The sequence below is a fragment of the Octopus bimaculoides genome, chromosome 14 (genome assembly GCF_001194135.2).
Source record: "Octopus bimaculoides isolate UCB-OBI-ISO-001 chromosome 14, ASM119413v2, whole genome shotgun sequence".
Classification (NCBI taxonomy): Eukaryota; Metazoa; Mollusca; class Cephalopoda; order Octopoda; family Octopodidae; genus Octopus; species Octopus bimaculoides.
The window spans coordinates 42544485-42561629 of record NC_068994.1 but is presented as its reverse complement, the minus strand read 5'-3'; the positions used below and the strand labels follow the sequence as shown (position 1 = coordinate 42561629).

Here is a 17145-nt window from a genome sequence, read left to right as displayed (position 1 = left end):
TATATACACATAATTCTTGGAAATGGGTGTCACTGTCGTACAAGAAGTGTTATTCATTTCCAGTCTTCTAAAAAGATATGTTTGATCATAGGGAAATATTATCTTGCTTTGAAACGGGGGATGGTTGGTGACAGAAGAGCATCAGTCCATAGAAAATCTGCCTCAATGAATTTCTATCTGGCCCATGCAAGCATGCCAAAATGGACATTGAGACAATGATGATGATAATGATGACGATGACAATGATGATGATGCGTAACCCTTAAAATAAATTACATGTCTCAAGGAACTCCAGCACAAGAAAGATTATAGACATATATATACATATATCATCATCATCATCATCATCGTTTAACGTCCGCTTTCCATGCTAGCATGGGTTGGACGATTTGACTGATATATATATATATATATATATATATTTATGGTTGTTATATGTTTTTGATAACATAATAGGTTAGATAGTTATTTGAATCAATCCGAGTCTGCTACTTGTTATATTCACCAAGTTTATTTGAAAAATAGGCACTACAACTACTCTAATAGTATTTGTACTAAATGTGCTAAGTCTAGTTGGACTAACAAAAGGATCTGTACATAGCTGTTAGACCTCTATATTGCAATATTACAATAACCAATTATATGTTGTGCATGTTTAGTAATATTACGATCATGAATTAGCATTAGCTTATCTTATACTTTCTCACGCAACCCCTAGGAACCTTTTGTGGAACCCAAGGGTTCTGGGGAGCCCTAGTTGAGAAACGTTGATATAGACCAATGCTTTAAATGTTTGCTAAAGCAATGATGGTTAGTGATAATTTATGATAATTAATGCAAATGATAAGGACTTCTTGTTTAATGTGACAGCAAAGCCTCTGTCAGGGAACACTCTCTATCTTGATATATGACTAGCTCCATTAATATGATTCTACTTTTTAGGAAACCAAGTGATTTTCTTATAGATACAGTCATAAATGAAGACAAATTTGGGACCAACCCATCTTTAACAAGCTGACTATATACTTTCGGTCTTAAGCCAGTTGACAGTATACTACACAATAGCAGTATACCACATAATAGAAACAGCTTTGTGTATAGCTTAAAAAAAAATGACCAATTATTTTTATTTAAGCAGATACTTCTATGAAATAGCTTTTCTCAGAGCTGACTGGAATTATGTAACAAAACAAACCTCCATCTGTATCTTTATCAAACTAAAAGCAGTTTGCTTTTCACTGTATTTTTAACAATCTGACTTACCCTTCAGCACATATGGATTAATAAGGCAAATAAGATTAAATAAGCAGAAAAAAAAAATACACCATACCAAAACATTACTCATACATACACATAGATTATACATTATACATTTTACATATATATACATACAGGCATAGATACATTTATTTAAAATTACACACACACACACACACACACATGCATATACTTATATATATACATATATATGCGTGTGTACATACATACATATTCATATATATCGATAGTTACTTAGGCTCGCTTCTTTAAAATTTCATATTTATTTCTAATGTAACATACTTTGGAAAAGTTAGTTTAGCAACTTTATAAACTTAATAAGATTTACTCTCTATATGGTTTAGCTGTTGCTTATGCAGAGTTTATCTCAGTATAAAACATGAAATAAAGAAAATTCAATTAATTTGGAAATATCAAAGTTGAAGGAATTCAGTATTGAAATGTCTTGGAATTTTTTAAACTTTTAATTGCACAAAATGTTGAACATTTGTAAATGTTTAGACATCTTCATATATATTCATGCATATATATGTGTGTATGTATATGTGCATGTATATATATATATATATATATATATATATATATACATACATATACACATACACAGAGAAACTCATACACAAATATGCACATATATATATTTACATATATTTGCACACACAGACACACATACACGCACAGACACACAGACACACACACACACTCACATAACTGCACAAAAATACATGTTAACATTTATTCACTTACCAACATGTATAAATATATTTTACTTGGCTTTTCTGAAGTATGAAACTTCCTTAAAATTTATGTTTCTTGCAGACTGAAATGTTAATTATTTCCTATAAAATATTTAAAGTTTAAAGCTACTAAATCTTATTATTTACTTTATTTTTGATTTGACATATGCAGAATTTCTTGTAAGGAACAAAGTTATTTGAATTAATCCGAGTCTGTTACTTGTTATATTCACCAAGTTTATTTTAAAAATAGGCTCTACAACTACTCTAATAGTATTTGTACTAAATGTACTAAGTCTAGCTGGACTAACAAAAGGATCTGTACATAGCTGTTAGATCTTTATTCTTTCTTTTATCCTGTTACTCATTTCCATCATTTGACCGTGGCTAAGCTGAAGCACCACCTTTATTTGAACAAATTGTCCCCCAGGACATATTCATTGTAAGCCTAGTACTTATTCTATCAGTCTCTTTTGCCAAACCGCTAAGTTCAGTTGTCAAGTAGTAGTGGGAGGACAAACACAGACATACAAATACATACATACATACATATATATATATATATATATATATATATATATATATATATAATATGTGTGACAGGCTTCTTTCAGTTTCTATCTACCAGGCCCACTTACAAGGCTCTGGTTGGCCCAAGGCTATAGTAGAAGACACTTGCCCAAGGTGCCATGCATTGGGCCTGAACCTGGTAAGCAAGCTTCTTACCACACAGCCATGCCTGTGCTTAGAAAAATTATTTCTCTTTCCAACAAAGAACTTTATTAAAAAGAGTCAGGATTCTTGTCATACAAAGTTATCCAAATTTAGAAATATAGACAATCAAGTTTCTAACTCTTGTGTTTCCTTGCGCATTTCTTTGTGATCTTTTCTTTTTTTTCTGTCAGTAAATGAACATCTTTCATTTTCACTAGTTTTCTGGTGTCTCTTTAATTTGATCATTTGTAATTCAATTAATTTAATGATACTCCTACCTCTCAGGAATCTTTTGTGGGGTATTTCACCACATGCAATATATTACATAATTAAAATTAGTTTTTCTTCCATTGAAGACTGCTTGCTTGTATAAAACTTTTTAATCATAAATGAGGACATTGCCTTGATTGTTGCATCAGTGATGTTTCTCCCAAGTTCAATAATCTATCCCAGTCTTACTGTTCTGCTTTTTCCTCCAACTTCTATATTCTTTGCTACAATTACAAAATAATGTCCATACCACTGCACCATAACAAGTATGTTACATAAATCTTTTTATCTTGTACTAATATTAATATATCTCCTCCCAGACAGCAGGAGCAAAGCTTCCCCCACCCCTGTCAGTAATCTGAATCTTTTTAGGAGAGTTCATAGAACCACATTTATAGGTTCATTTGCCATGAGAGGTGAGGAACATGTTATTTATGACTCTTATCCTTCAATTGATAGTGGGGGAAAGAGAAAGAGAATGGCTTTGTTGTTTTGTTGGTTAAACTAAAACAAAAACGACGACAACAATTCTCTTTGTCTTCACTCTCACACAAATTGCAATGGCTCTGAAACGTTAAGTTCTTCATTCCTTACAACAACTAAACTTATTAAACTCTTCTACAAATTCTCCCATGGACTAACTGTTACCATCCCTAGATATGGCCATTTTCTTCGGAATTCAGATTTTACCCTGTGAATAGTTCTAGAATCACTTACTCTATTCCATTTCCCTTTTCATTTCAATAGTACAGCAACTATTTAACAATACACATTTCATTCTTATAATTTAGCTCTTTATGAATTCATTCTGTATTCTAATGAATAGCATACAAAAATAATATATCTAAAGACAAATAATCTTCAATTACTTTATATAAAATAACTTAGCTATTGCTTCTCTCATTACATTTTGTTTATGAAATATTTACCCATTTTATTTTGTTTATAAATCTGTTCATAAATTTATAAATGTATTTGACTGATTTTCCAACTAAATTTCTTTTCTTTTTCTTTTCTTTTTCAGAAAAATATCGATGCTATGATCTTTTGAATGTAACAGCTTATGAGTATAAATATGTTAGTATTGGTGTATATAGTGTTTGCTTTGTTCCCTCAGTGCCTGAGCGGGAAACTAACTTATTATGTTGAAGAGGAAAAAAGTCCGGGTACTTATGTCGGTGATATTGCAGCTGACACACAACTATTGGACAGTATACCTGTTGAAAATCCTGAGTTAATTAGATTCAGTCAGTTACAACAGAGTGCTACAAGTGATTCAGACCTCTTCAATGTTTCGCGAACAGGAAAGTTGTACACAGCTAAAGTCCTAGATGCTGAAACACTCTGTGTTTATAATGTAGAGTGTTTTAAAACTATCAAAATTGCAGTTCATCAAGCAGGAACTTTCATGAGGATTTTAAAAATTAAGGTCTTTATCAAAGATGTTAATGATCATGAACCAAAATTTCCAGATAAAGAAGTCGAACTCTTTTTTGATGAAAATGATAAAGAAGGAACAACTCAATCAATTCCAGATGCAGTGGATAAAGATGTTGGCATTCTGAATTCCCAAATCACATATCAACTTCGAAAGAATTCAGATGAACCTTTCACTTTGTCTACTTCTAAGAGAGTTGATGGCCGAGCTAAACTTGAAATAACACTGGAAGCCAAACTTGATAGAGAATTAAGGGAAAACTACTTGGTTCAAATTGTGTCCAAAGATGGTGGATTTCCATCCAAGCAAGGTTTATTAAATGTAAAAATATCAGTCAATGATGAAAATGACAATCCGCCTGTATTTTCTCAGAGTATTTACAATATTTCTATCAAACATACTCATCAAATGAATACACCAGTTGCTGTCTTATCTTCCAAAGATTTAGATTCTGGTAGATATGGAAGAGTAACATATCATTTCAGTTCTAAAACAACAGACATTGCTCAATCTTATTTCCAAGTAGAAGAAAACACAGGAGAAATATTTGCTATAAAACAATTTCCCTCCATTCAAAAACTGTCTTATAAGCTCTTTGTTGATGCTCAAGATGGAGGCAATCCTCCACTACGTTCTACTGCTATAGTTTTGATCACAGTCACTAACCAACAGAACAACCCACCAAATATAGATGTCAACTTTGTTTCGGCCTTTTCAGAAAACACTGTAACAATATCAGAAGGAATTAAAGTTGGAAGTTTCATAGCTTATGTCATGGTAACTGATAATGATATTGGACGAAATGGAGAGGTCACTTGTTCTTTAGATCATGACAGGTTTCAATTACGATCCATGGAAGTTAAGGAATACAAAGTGCTTCTGAAGAATTCTGTGGACAGAGAAGCAAAGAATTTATTTAATGTTAAAATAATTTGCCAAGACAGAGGACATCCTCCTCTGCAGACTGAGAAAAAATTTTTCATTAAAGTTGTTGATGTAAATGATGTACAGCCCCAGTTTACAAAAAAGACATTTAAATTTCTGACCTATGAAAATGAAGAGGTAAATTTTCCTGTTGGACTTGTTAATGCCACTGACCCAGACATGGGTGCTGGTGGACAGCTTACTTATTCTTTGTATGGCAAAAATGCCACACTTTTACCTTTCAAAATTACTGACAATGGATTTATTTTAACAAAAAGAGCTTTGGATTACGAGCGTCAAGACATATATGTATTCCAAGTTTTGGTGAAAGACAATGGAATTCCTCCCCTAAACAACACAGTTAATGTTGTAGTTGAAGTGATGGATGAAAATGACAATGCTCCATATTTTACTTTTCCGAGCATCAGTCCCTTTAATTTGGATGTTTATTATGAACCACATAACAACAAAAAAATTATCACTTTGAAAGCTATAGATAACGATAGTCCACGGAATTCATTTCTTCGTTACAAAATAATCCGTGGAAATAACAAACAACTTTTTACTATCAATCCTTACACTGGAGTGTTAACATTTTCACGAACTGTTTATCAAAGTGATGCTGGGTTGTATTATTTGCAGTGCATTGTCAAAGACAGTGGGATTCCAGTTTTGTCAGCTGCAAGCAATCTCTCCATAACTTTAACAGTTAGCAACAAAACTTCTGAGAAGATGGCAGTTGCCCATTCTGATAGTGATAAAAGAATACATCTGAGCTTGGTAGTAATTATTACCTTAGCAGCAGTAACTGTATCAATGGCAGTTGTCATTTCAATATCAATTTGCATTGTCAGATGCAACAATAGTAAAAATGCATCACACAGAGCTGAAATAGTTACGCCAAGTCGGATAAAGAATGAAGAGAAATATTTGATCTCTCGAACTAACAACCCTGTCATCAACACCGGAAATCAGAAAGAAATGATAAATAAAACTACCCATTCATTAAAATCACAAAGTCACCTTTATCCAGAAAATGAATTAGAAAATGAATGGAGGACATCTACAATGGTAAAAAAGCTGCCTATAGCTACACAAGTGAGTTCTTTCATGTTATTATTTCTTATTACAGGGATCTTTGTTTGTAAGGAAAGGGATGTAGTATTTAAATTCATGACAGAGTATCAACTTAACTAATAGATAGAAGCTATGAGAATTTATGTCCTGCCATGCTGTTGTAATACTTTACTTTAAAGGTTGCCTGTTTAGTATGTCATTTTCACAAAGATTAATATAAAGAATTTGATCACTGGTATAAAATAACACAGTCTGAGCATTTTAGATGACTAAGGGACACTTCTGCAATTCATTATTGGAAATCAATATGTCAGGTCAGCAAACACTGGAGATTTTAAACCACATTTTCTTAGTGATTACAAATTTTTCCCCCTTCTCTGTAATTCAAGATTATTCTTGTCCCCAAGGGATTATCACTAATAAATAGCTCTTGCTGGTTAACTATACATTTCAACATTCGTTATTTTCTTCTGTATTTATGGAAGATTAAAATTTAGTGAAATGAATATCTGATTCTTTTAAACTACTTTCAGTTTTATTAAAGCTAAAACCCATTCTCCCTTCTCAAGTTCTTCTCTCATCTAAACTAATCATAGCAAAAATTAATTTCACTATGAAAATGAATCTTCACCAATAAGTTCAGCTTAAGATTGATGAAAAAAAAAAGTAACATTTATAGCAATAAAGGCAACTAAAAATAATAGCTGCAGTTACGAATTGTAAATGATTCTGAATGAATAAATTTGCTTGTTTAGAAATTTTTGAGATAATTGCTTCTGACCTTTGTGCCACACTAGAAAAATAATTACTCCTCTTTTCATATTTCATACATAGAAATACACTAAGGTAAGAACATGCATAACCATAGAGCACATTGAGAGAAATATATCTAAACATCTATATATCTGGGCACAAAAACTTTGATATATATATGCACAAAGTGTTTCAAACAGTTATACATATGGATATCACATACACGCACGTTCACACAGACATACATACATGCATGCATACATGCATACATACATACATACATACATACATACATGCATGCATGCATACATACATGCATGCTTACATATATTTATGCATGCATGTGTATGCATGCATATATATGCATACATATGTATGCATGTATATATATATATATATATATATATATATATATATGAGTATATATGTGTATGTATGTGTGTGTGTGCGTGCGTGTATGTATATGACTACATGTATATATACTGACAGGAATATGTGTATGTACACTCAAAAAACACACAGCATACACTCAGCTATAAAGACACTTTTTATACATTGAAATACTAAAACACCTACATTCACACACATGCACACACTTACAAACATACACCCACATGCATACACACACACACATACATCCACACACTCTTAACAGACATAAACAAATCAAAAATAACTCAGTTTTATTATTTGACCTAATAATGCCAAAGAATTCATTAGAATTTGATTACTTCATTATTTCAAGAAATAATTTATCATAATCAGTCAGTTAATAAAACAAAAAAACAAACAAAAGAATTAATGAAGGAGAAAGCAATAAACTGTTAAAAGTATTTGTTCAGGAGTAGTTTTCAGGGAATATTTTGTATCTTAGTCTATGTTACTTCTAGATATTTTATTGGAAACTGTATATTTGTGGGGATTTATTTCATTGACGCAAATTTCTCCATAGATTTATTGCTTTTTCTCTCAAATGATAGGTTTGGCACAGAAACTATTCAATATTCACGATATAATTTTTGTAGCCTAAAAATTAAGCAAATAAATTGTAAAACAAGATTGAAAAGGATGTCATTAGTCTACCAATAAGAATATATATCTTCCATTATTTTGGAAAAATCATTAGATAAATACTATTTAGTTGCATATGATTATAGGTTTGACATCATATGTTAGTGTCAGTAAAACCTTACGTTGTTTTTTTTTTACCATTTGTGTCTGCCTAATTGATTTTACCATAAATTTTGGTAACAAAAGATTCATTATGGTATTATTTCTCCATATGATGTTAAAATATTTGATAATTAGATTTATTTATCTCTTACAATACCCGAGGAACAATGATTGATATTTCTTTTCTTAATCCAAAGTCTTTTCAATGGTCGGTTCTTTTCAGAGGTATAATTAACAGAGAAAGTTTTATCAATTCTTTTTTTCTTACCCATGGTACATCTAACTTAATTTGATTTCTATAAATATCTGAATCTATTTAACTATGTTCTTGAAATAGGAGTTGTTGTAGTTGTTTAGTCTGAGGTCAACACTGATAGAGCCTGACCTTTGATCAAACATGAACATCTCCTCATCAACTTAAGGGTATATCATATTGCACCACACAATGTATCATTCTATTTTTTTCTTAAGACATAGATTTTTATTTGAGAAGGATTTATCTGCAAATAAAAGCATACAGCCTGGTGGTTAAGGTGTTCAACTAAAAATCATAAGCTCATGGGTTCAGTTCCTGGACTGAGTGGTACATCATGTCCTTGAGCAAGGCACTTCATTTTCATGTTGCTCCAGTCTACTCAACTGTAAATGAGTACAAGCTCACTGGTAATTTTAATATAACTCAATTTCGATTATTTTTATAAAGTAAAATATTAGGTTGTCACCTCCTAACTGGAAATGATTAATTTAGAGTGAAGGTTTCAATAAGACTTCCATAATTAAAAGTTCATCTGCTTGGCATTATTTATACCATTAAATACTAGAATGTTATTCGAATCAAATTGTTTGTAAAGTACATCTGTGCAAATATTTGATTTAAAAATTATAAGCAACCCTCTCTCCTTACACCTACCACATCCTAGATGTTCTGTTGATGAACTCTGTGTGGAACAAAAGGTTTTCTATATCTGCTTGTGACTACATTAGTGCCTAAACCAACTATCAAATGTATGGTGCATGCTACTAAAGCATACATGTTTATAAGTGATGCTCAACTACACTGAACTTTTCTACCAAGCCATGCTTGCTCACGAGTGATGATTGGCTGTACTCTGATTGTCTGCTATTTCTCACTGATCATGCAGTTATGCAAAGGTTTCTTATTGGTGCATCAAAGAATTTTAAAGATATAGAGAAACTTCCTATTTTATTATGAACTGCTACAGGCAGATGTGCAGGCACATGGCTCAGTAGTTAGGACATTGGGCTTCAATCATGAAGTTATGAGTTCAGTTCCTGGACTGAGCTGTGTGTTATGTTCTTGAGCAAGACACTTTATTTTACATTGCTCCAGTTCACTCAGCTGTTGAAATGAGCTGTCACTGGTCCAAGCTGTATCAGCTTTTGCTTTTCCTTTTGACAACATAGGCAAGATAGAGAGGGGAGACTGGTATGCATGGGTGACTGCTGCCCAAGCACAAACATCCTTACCCAAACTTGTGCCTCAGAGGGGAACTTTCTAAATGCAATCCTATGGTCATTCATGACCGAAGGAGGTCTTTACTCTTACTATTACAGGAAAACATTTTTTACATTGCTGTTACTAAAATGGTTTTTCTCAAGATGACAACTGAGTGACAAATTTTGATTCTATTTATTCAGCATCTTATCCATTAATATTTTGGATTTTCTTAATACAATAAGCTGACAGAATCATTAGTACACCAGGCAAAATGCTTAACTGCATTTCATCCGTCTTTATGTTCTGAGTTCAAATCCACCAAGGTTGATTTTACCTTTCATCATTTCATGATCGATAAAATAAGTACCATTTGAGCACTGGGGTCGATGCAATTGTCTTAACCCTTCCTCTGAGCTTGATGGTTTTGTACCAAAATTTGAAATGAATATTTTGGATATTCTTGATGAAGCATTTTACTTTGATGAAGGATTCCAGATCAAATATGGAATTAATCTCTAGAAGAAGGAGAGTATTGTTATTCTTACACTAAACTCATTCCAAATTAGATTTTACTCAAGCAGAATGATTATGGTGTGTCTGTTATCACTTTCATGATGGCATTGTGTTATCGCTTCATTATTAAAATACATTTATTGACAGTAAATATGGTGATAACAGAGCTTTTAACATTTGTACATTACTCTAGTGTTTAGCCAAGGAGAGTTACTGTGTTCATATTACTTAGGATAGGATTTTAGGTCAGAATTGATAAGCACTAAATATTATTTTATCTTTCCCTTGTTTTAACCAGTGGCCTTCAGAGACACTGGGGTGATGCCTCAAAGGGTTTTTTAACCAAATAAATCAACCCTGGTATTTATTTTTTTAAAGGACTGGTACTTACTGTATTGGTCTCTTTTACTGAATCACTAAGTTAAAGGAGCATAAACAAACCAACACAAGTTGTTGAGCAGAGGGTGACAGACACAAAGACCCACTCATACATAATATATTTACATGCACATATATGCATTAGTTTCCATCTACCAAGTCTTTGGTTAGACAAGGGCTATAGTAGAAGGCTATAGTAGAAGGCACAAAGTAGCACACTGTGAGACTGAACCCAAAATCAAGTGGTTGGGAAGCAAACTTCTTACCATACAGCCATGCTAGCTTAATGCTTTTTAATTATAACAACATCCCTGAATCCTTCTCATAGTAGCTCTATTAATATATTTACATATATATTTCTTCACAGTATATATTCTATAGTTATATGTGTTGGGTCATAGAATACTTCATTATATGTTATTGCTAGAGACTCAGGAAAGTGCAGTTTTCTGTCACATGTCATGTCTATAGGGGTTGGCCATCAAAGACTGCCTAGCCATAAGCTTGATGATACATGATTTTTTTTCTAAGGAAAGTTACAGCAGTGATTCTTGTTGCCTGCTGCTTGGTTACTTACAGTTTATTGTGTTAATCTTCAACTCTCCTGAACTCACCTTTGAAGAACAGGGCCTGTTTCACAATTAGGGAGAAGGACTGGTTCACATGACATCAGATTATGGCCAAATGTATGTGGGCTTCTGTGACACATCTCCCTCAAGTCCTTAATGCCTTAGCTACAGGAATTATCTCTTGCTATTTGACCCATAACTGGAGCCCTTAGCATGTATCACCATTCTGGACCAGAACAGATATGCAAGTAGAGGTAACTAAGGAGTAACTCTACACTCTCTGAAACTCTTGGACTCCTGAACTAGAGCCTCACAACTGGCTGCAGTTTAATATCATGCCCAGGACAGTTATAATATTTAGACCATCACACCTATTAAGCACCACTCTTCATAGTGGCCATTATATTTAAGCAAAACATCCAAATACAGAAATGTTAAATCAAGTTCTATTGGATGAAATAAAGATGACACATACTAAAGTAGAGGTGCTTGGTCTAGGGGATAGGGTGTTGGGAACATGATCATATGGTTGTGATTTTGATTTCTGGACCAGGCTACATGTCCTGTATTTGAGCAAGACACTTCATTTTGCATTAATCCAGTCTGCTCTGCTGAAAATAAGTACCAGCCTAGTACAGGTGCAACTCTTTCACTCTCAAGGTGTCACATCTTTGAATTTCTGCTGGGGTAAAAAGGACAGAAGGCAAAGTAGGTATCCATATCAGTGCACAACAACATAGGCACCTAAAACAATTAGCAGGGGCATGGCACATGCTACAAAGTCAAGGTTACACAGTTATATATTTATTTTTTAAAAATTTTATTTATTTATTTCACACACTAAAGCAAAAAGGTTTAAAAGGAATAATAGTTAATAGTTTCCAATTCAAGTTCCGTATGACTTATTCTTTCACTTTGTAGGGTTAAACAAAATAAATAGCTGCAATGTTTTGGGATAAGTAATTTTATTCTGGGACACATAAAACCCATAAATATCAGGAGAAATCAATACAACCAAGTAAATATACCATAGTGACTGTGGAATGTCTTATAAAACCATTTGAATAAATCCAAATGTATCCAACGTTTTGGTTGGTCGATTCTTTTGTAGTTTGAACATTTCATTAAGTTATATAAAAGACTAAAGTTTAATTTCCAAAGAAAGATCTCTGGAGTGTTTTTGTCTTACAGGCATCACAAATGTTCTTTTTACATTCATTGAGTCATGTATGTTTCTCTGATTTATGCTTTGCTGAAAGGTTTTGTGTCATTTTTCCTTTCTTCTTCTGTAGCTTCTCACACATGTTAGTTACTTCTACTAAAAATGTCAATTGTCTTATTCTCAGCTAAGAAGTAATTAATTCAACGATTCTCTCTCAATTTCAATCTGTTGTTTAGTCTGCTGGAACAAATATCCATGGAACCTTGAAATATAATTCGGCAATATCTCTCTGGTAAAAGCAATCGACCAGAGACTGCAGAAGAGAGTTACTGATGCTAGCTCACATTCTGTACGACACTTTTCATTGGGGGTTTTCACCTATTACACATGCTTCAACAGATTTGTACATTTTCGCTTGTATTCACTATTGTCTTTTTGGCAAAACTTTACACATTGTTATTTTTATGCATTCCAGATTTAGACACATTGAAAATTAGGTGCACTGAAGCAAAATCTCTATTTATCTCTATCGACTGCTGCCTGATTTGTTTAAAGGATAAATTTGCCAAATTTTCTGAACAACATTGCAATTTATAAAAGCTTTAGAATCACTAATATATAGTTATATATATAGGATTTGAACTTCAATTATTCTAATTATTTCTGCTACCATTGTGGTTTACATTATTATATACTTTGAAATGTAATTTTTTTTTTTTCAATAGATATATAGTCAACAGGTTGCTATGACATCTGATGGTAGAAGGCTAGACGAAAATGCATTTTTCTCCTGTGACACAATGTCATCTCACAAGAGCAGTGGACATATTTGGAGTGAAAGATACACAGGGCAGTATGAAGAACTTCCGGGTATGGAGTTAAGTTAATCCATGGATCAACTACAATTATTATCAGGTAATTAGATAGCAAAATGATATTTAAATATATTATGCATGCTCACATATATATATCATAACTCAATGCATAACACACACAATAACAAACAAGCACAATACTTTAAACGTATGTTTTATATGAGTGAGGTATAAAATGATTCTACAAGCTTATAGCCAAGGGGTATCTCTCACAAGAGAATTCACTGAATTGTTTAATATATATATATCATTGTCATAATCATCATCATTTAGCAACAACTTTTCCATGCTTGCATGAGTCAGATGGAATTTCTCTGAGGCAGATTTTTCACAGTTGGATGCTTCTGTTGCTTACCCTCATCTGTTTTCAAGCAAGGTAAAACTTACCCATGGCCAGGCATGTTTTTCATGGAAGACTGGAAATGAACTATAACATCTGTTTGGCAGTGATGCTCCTTTACTGCCATCACACTGTGTCGATCTAAGGCTACACACAAACACACATAAACACACGCACACGCACGCAAGCACACACACACACACACACACACACACACACAAAGTCATATTATTGAGCCTAGGACTCATGGGGCCAGTTACTGGTTTCCATGGCAACCAAGATCACACCGAGATCACAACATTCCTCCTGAATGGGATGCTGGTTCATTGATGGGTTTAAGGTAAGCAACTTTTGGACAGAGGGGTCAAGCTGATTACTGCAACCTCAGTACTTGACTGGTACTTTATTTTATGGAGTCTGAAGGGATGGAAGGTAAAGTTGACCCTGGTGGGATTTGGACTCAGAGCATAAAGCGCTTGAAGAAGTGCCACTTAACATTTTGTCCAATGTGATAACAATTCTGTAAGGTTGCCTTGTGTGTGTGTGTGTGTGTGTGTGTGTGTGTGTGTGTGTGTTGTGTGTGTATGATGTTTATAAACATATGTATATATATATATATATATATATATATATATATATATATATATATATATATATATATATATATATATATATATATATATATATATACACACACACACATATGTATATACACTCATTCACAAGGATTTGGTTAGCCTAAACCTAATGTAGAAGACAATTGGTCAAAGAGCTGGACAATAGGACTGAACCAAACAACACCTGACCAAGAAGTAAGGTCCTCAGCTACACAACCATATCTAACTATCTATTTATATATCTATTTATCTATATGTCTGTCTGTTGCTCTTTCTGTTGGTCTGCCTGTCTGTCTGTCTATCTATCTATCTATCTTTCTATCCATGTATGTATGTATGTACATATGTATGTATGTATGCATGCATGTGTGTATGTATGTATATACTTTTGTGTATATGTACATATTTAATAGCCAATTTACTTAGCTACTGAAATTTTACTCACTGAATTACCAACATTTTAACCACAAGAACTGTATAATAAATCCCATAATTAGCACAACAGTATTACATTGTAAATATAGCATTAATATTAGAAGAAATTCGAAATCTGAGCAGACTAAATATGGACAAAAGTTAGTGAATAAGTTTTTTAAATTGGTACCGGAAGATTGTAGAATGTAGTATTTCTTTGTTTGGAATATTTTGGAACCTCCAATAAAATGCAGTTCTCGTGATTTAAGGATAATGCAGAAGTTTGTAAGTTCACAAATTGTTATATTGCACGTTCCGCTTTGCGTGCCTTCGCCAAAAGTGTACCTCTACTCAACTATCAAACTCTCACTTCTGATGACTCGACTCAACAGAACTCGACGTCTAGACTACCAATGGCTCTGGCTCGCTCTACTCGACGCTTCTCAACTAGCTATCACATCCACTATTAATATGTATTGGACTAGCCTACATATTGTCTGGGGGCGTCCACACAACACAAATGTGATTGGTAGATGAAATTGTACTTAAAGTAAATCTGGTGTGTATTCAGTTTGCAAAATAGAATTTAACTGGAACTTCTTTCAATACCTCTTCTACATATTGAATAGGGCTGTTTACCCGATGGAAACAATTTAATCTCCTTTCTGGTTAATACAAACTTTGGTCTTCATTAGGCTAACTTTAAAGCCCTTTGATTCCAGGTTTTGTCTCCACACCAGGAATTTTTTCCTCTAATTCTGCTATAAGAGCGATGTCATCAGCATATAGTAGTTCAAAAGGGCAGTCATATTTAAATTCCTCTGTTATGTCCTGGAGGATTGTGGTGAATAAAAGTGGACTGAGAACTGAAGCCTGGCGAGCCTCTACTTGTCCACTATATTCATCACTCTACTCGTGGCTGACTCTCACCTTAGTAACAGCATCACTATACATAGCTTGTACCGCTCTAAGAAGCCACTCATCTATTCCCAACCTTCCTTAGAGACCACCAAATAACTGAGCAAGGGACTCTGGCAAAAGTTTTCTCCAGGTCAATGAAAGCCAAATACAATGGTTTGCTTTTGATCAGATACTTCTCCTACAGCTGTCTTACTAGTAAGATGGCATCTGTGGTACTCTTCCCAAGCACAAAACCAAACTGCATCTCATCTTGTTTAACTCTATTCCCAATCAGTTGTGCTATAACTCTCTCTGTAACTTTCATGACCTAGTCCATCAGTTTGATACCTCTGTAGTTGTTTCTATCCAAAGCATCACATTTACTCTTGTAACAGCTAATATATTCCAGTCATTGAAGATGACACCTTCCTGGATTGCCTGATTAACTATACAAGTGATTAGGCTGTTTCCTACTCCACAAGGTATTTTAAGTGTATCAGCAATGATTCTTGATGGTCCAGGAGCTTTCCTTGTCTTCATATCCTTGATTGCCTAATCTATCATTCTGCTGCTAACTCTGATGGCTGGTCCCTCAGTTGATTCTATGTTTGAAAGATTCTCCTTCTCCCATGCATTCTTCACATTTAGCAATCTTTCATGGTGGTATTTCCATGCATCTTTCTTCTGTGTGTGTGTGTGTGTAAATATATATATCAAACAGCTCAAGTTTCAATCTACCAAATCACATTCGCCCACAATTCTTTGGTTGGTCTGGAGCTATAGTAGAAGTCACTTTCTCAAGATGCTACTCTGTAGGTCTGAATCCAAGACCATGTGGTTGTGAAGTAAGCTTCTTATGCTCACAGCTATGCCTTCACCTATAATGCTAAGCCAGAGTCTATTTGATTATCTTTAATATTTTTCTTCGAAATTCTCAAATACTGCACACATTCTTGAAAATCTTATTAATTTTGAGAGGAATTTCTGTTTAATTTCAGACAAAAGATTTCAATAAGCTAATATTTGCATATCAATTATTGCAAAACATTAAATGAATGAAATTGACATTGGATACTTGTAACTCTGATAACAAACTTGTAAAATTAACGAAGAAGCAAAAGATTTTTACATGAAAATAATCAATTCTGTCCTCACTCATATTACAATATGCATACATACTTGTATATATATATGTATTTATAAGTATATATATATATCCTAATAAGTAGGAAGGTAGATAAAACACAAACCCCTTCAGGTAGATGGCCCTGCTCAGTATGTAGAAAAGGAGTAGGTAGTAACTCTATAAGATGTACCCGGTGCAAGCTATGGACACATAAGAGGTGCAGCAACATCAAAGGCAGGTTAACTAGCAAGTTAGTTTTTGTTTGTGGCAGATGTTCAGGTGCAATAAAGACTGCAAACAAACAGGAAACAACTTCTATCTCATTCCAGGGTGAAAAACTAGAGGTAGTCGATAGCTTCCGCTATCTGGGCGACCAAGTTAGTAGTGGGGGTGGGTGCGCTGAAAGTGTAGCTGCTAGAATAAGAATA

The 17145-nt window shown here is 33.6% G+C and overlaps 1 protein-coding gene across 4 annotated transcripts in view; it reads left to right on the top strand.

Moving 5' to 3' along the window:
* The window catches only part of LOC106879393 (protocadherin gamma-A4), a 332347-nt gene that overhangs the window by 301003 nt on the left and 14199 nt on the right, over window positions 1-17145 (top strand). For 2 of the 4 annotated variants that reach the window (XM_014928939.2, XM_052973099.1), the window contains exons 2-3: window positions 4024-6459; window positions 13171-13360. In XM_014928939.2, the coding sequence (XP_014784425.2) occupies window positions 4063-6459; window positions 13171-13332 (2559 nt within the window). In that variant the 5' untranslated portion in view covers window positions 4024-4062 and the 3' untranslated portion in view covers window positions 13333-13360. Of the gene's footprint in view, window positions 1-4023; window positions 6460-13170; window positions 13361-17145 lie in introns of those variants that run through there. The other 2 variants (XM_014928922.2, XM_014928925.2) reach the window with 2 other exon arrangements.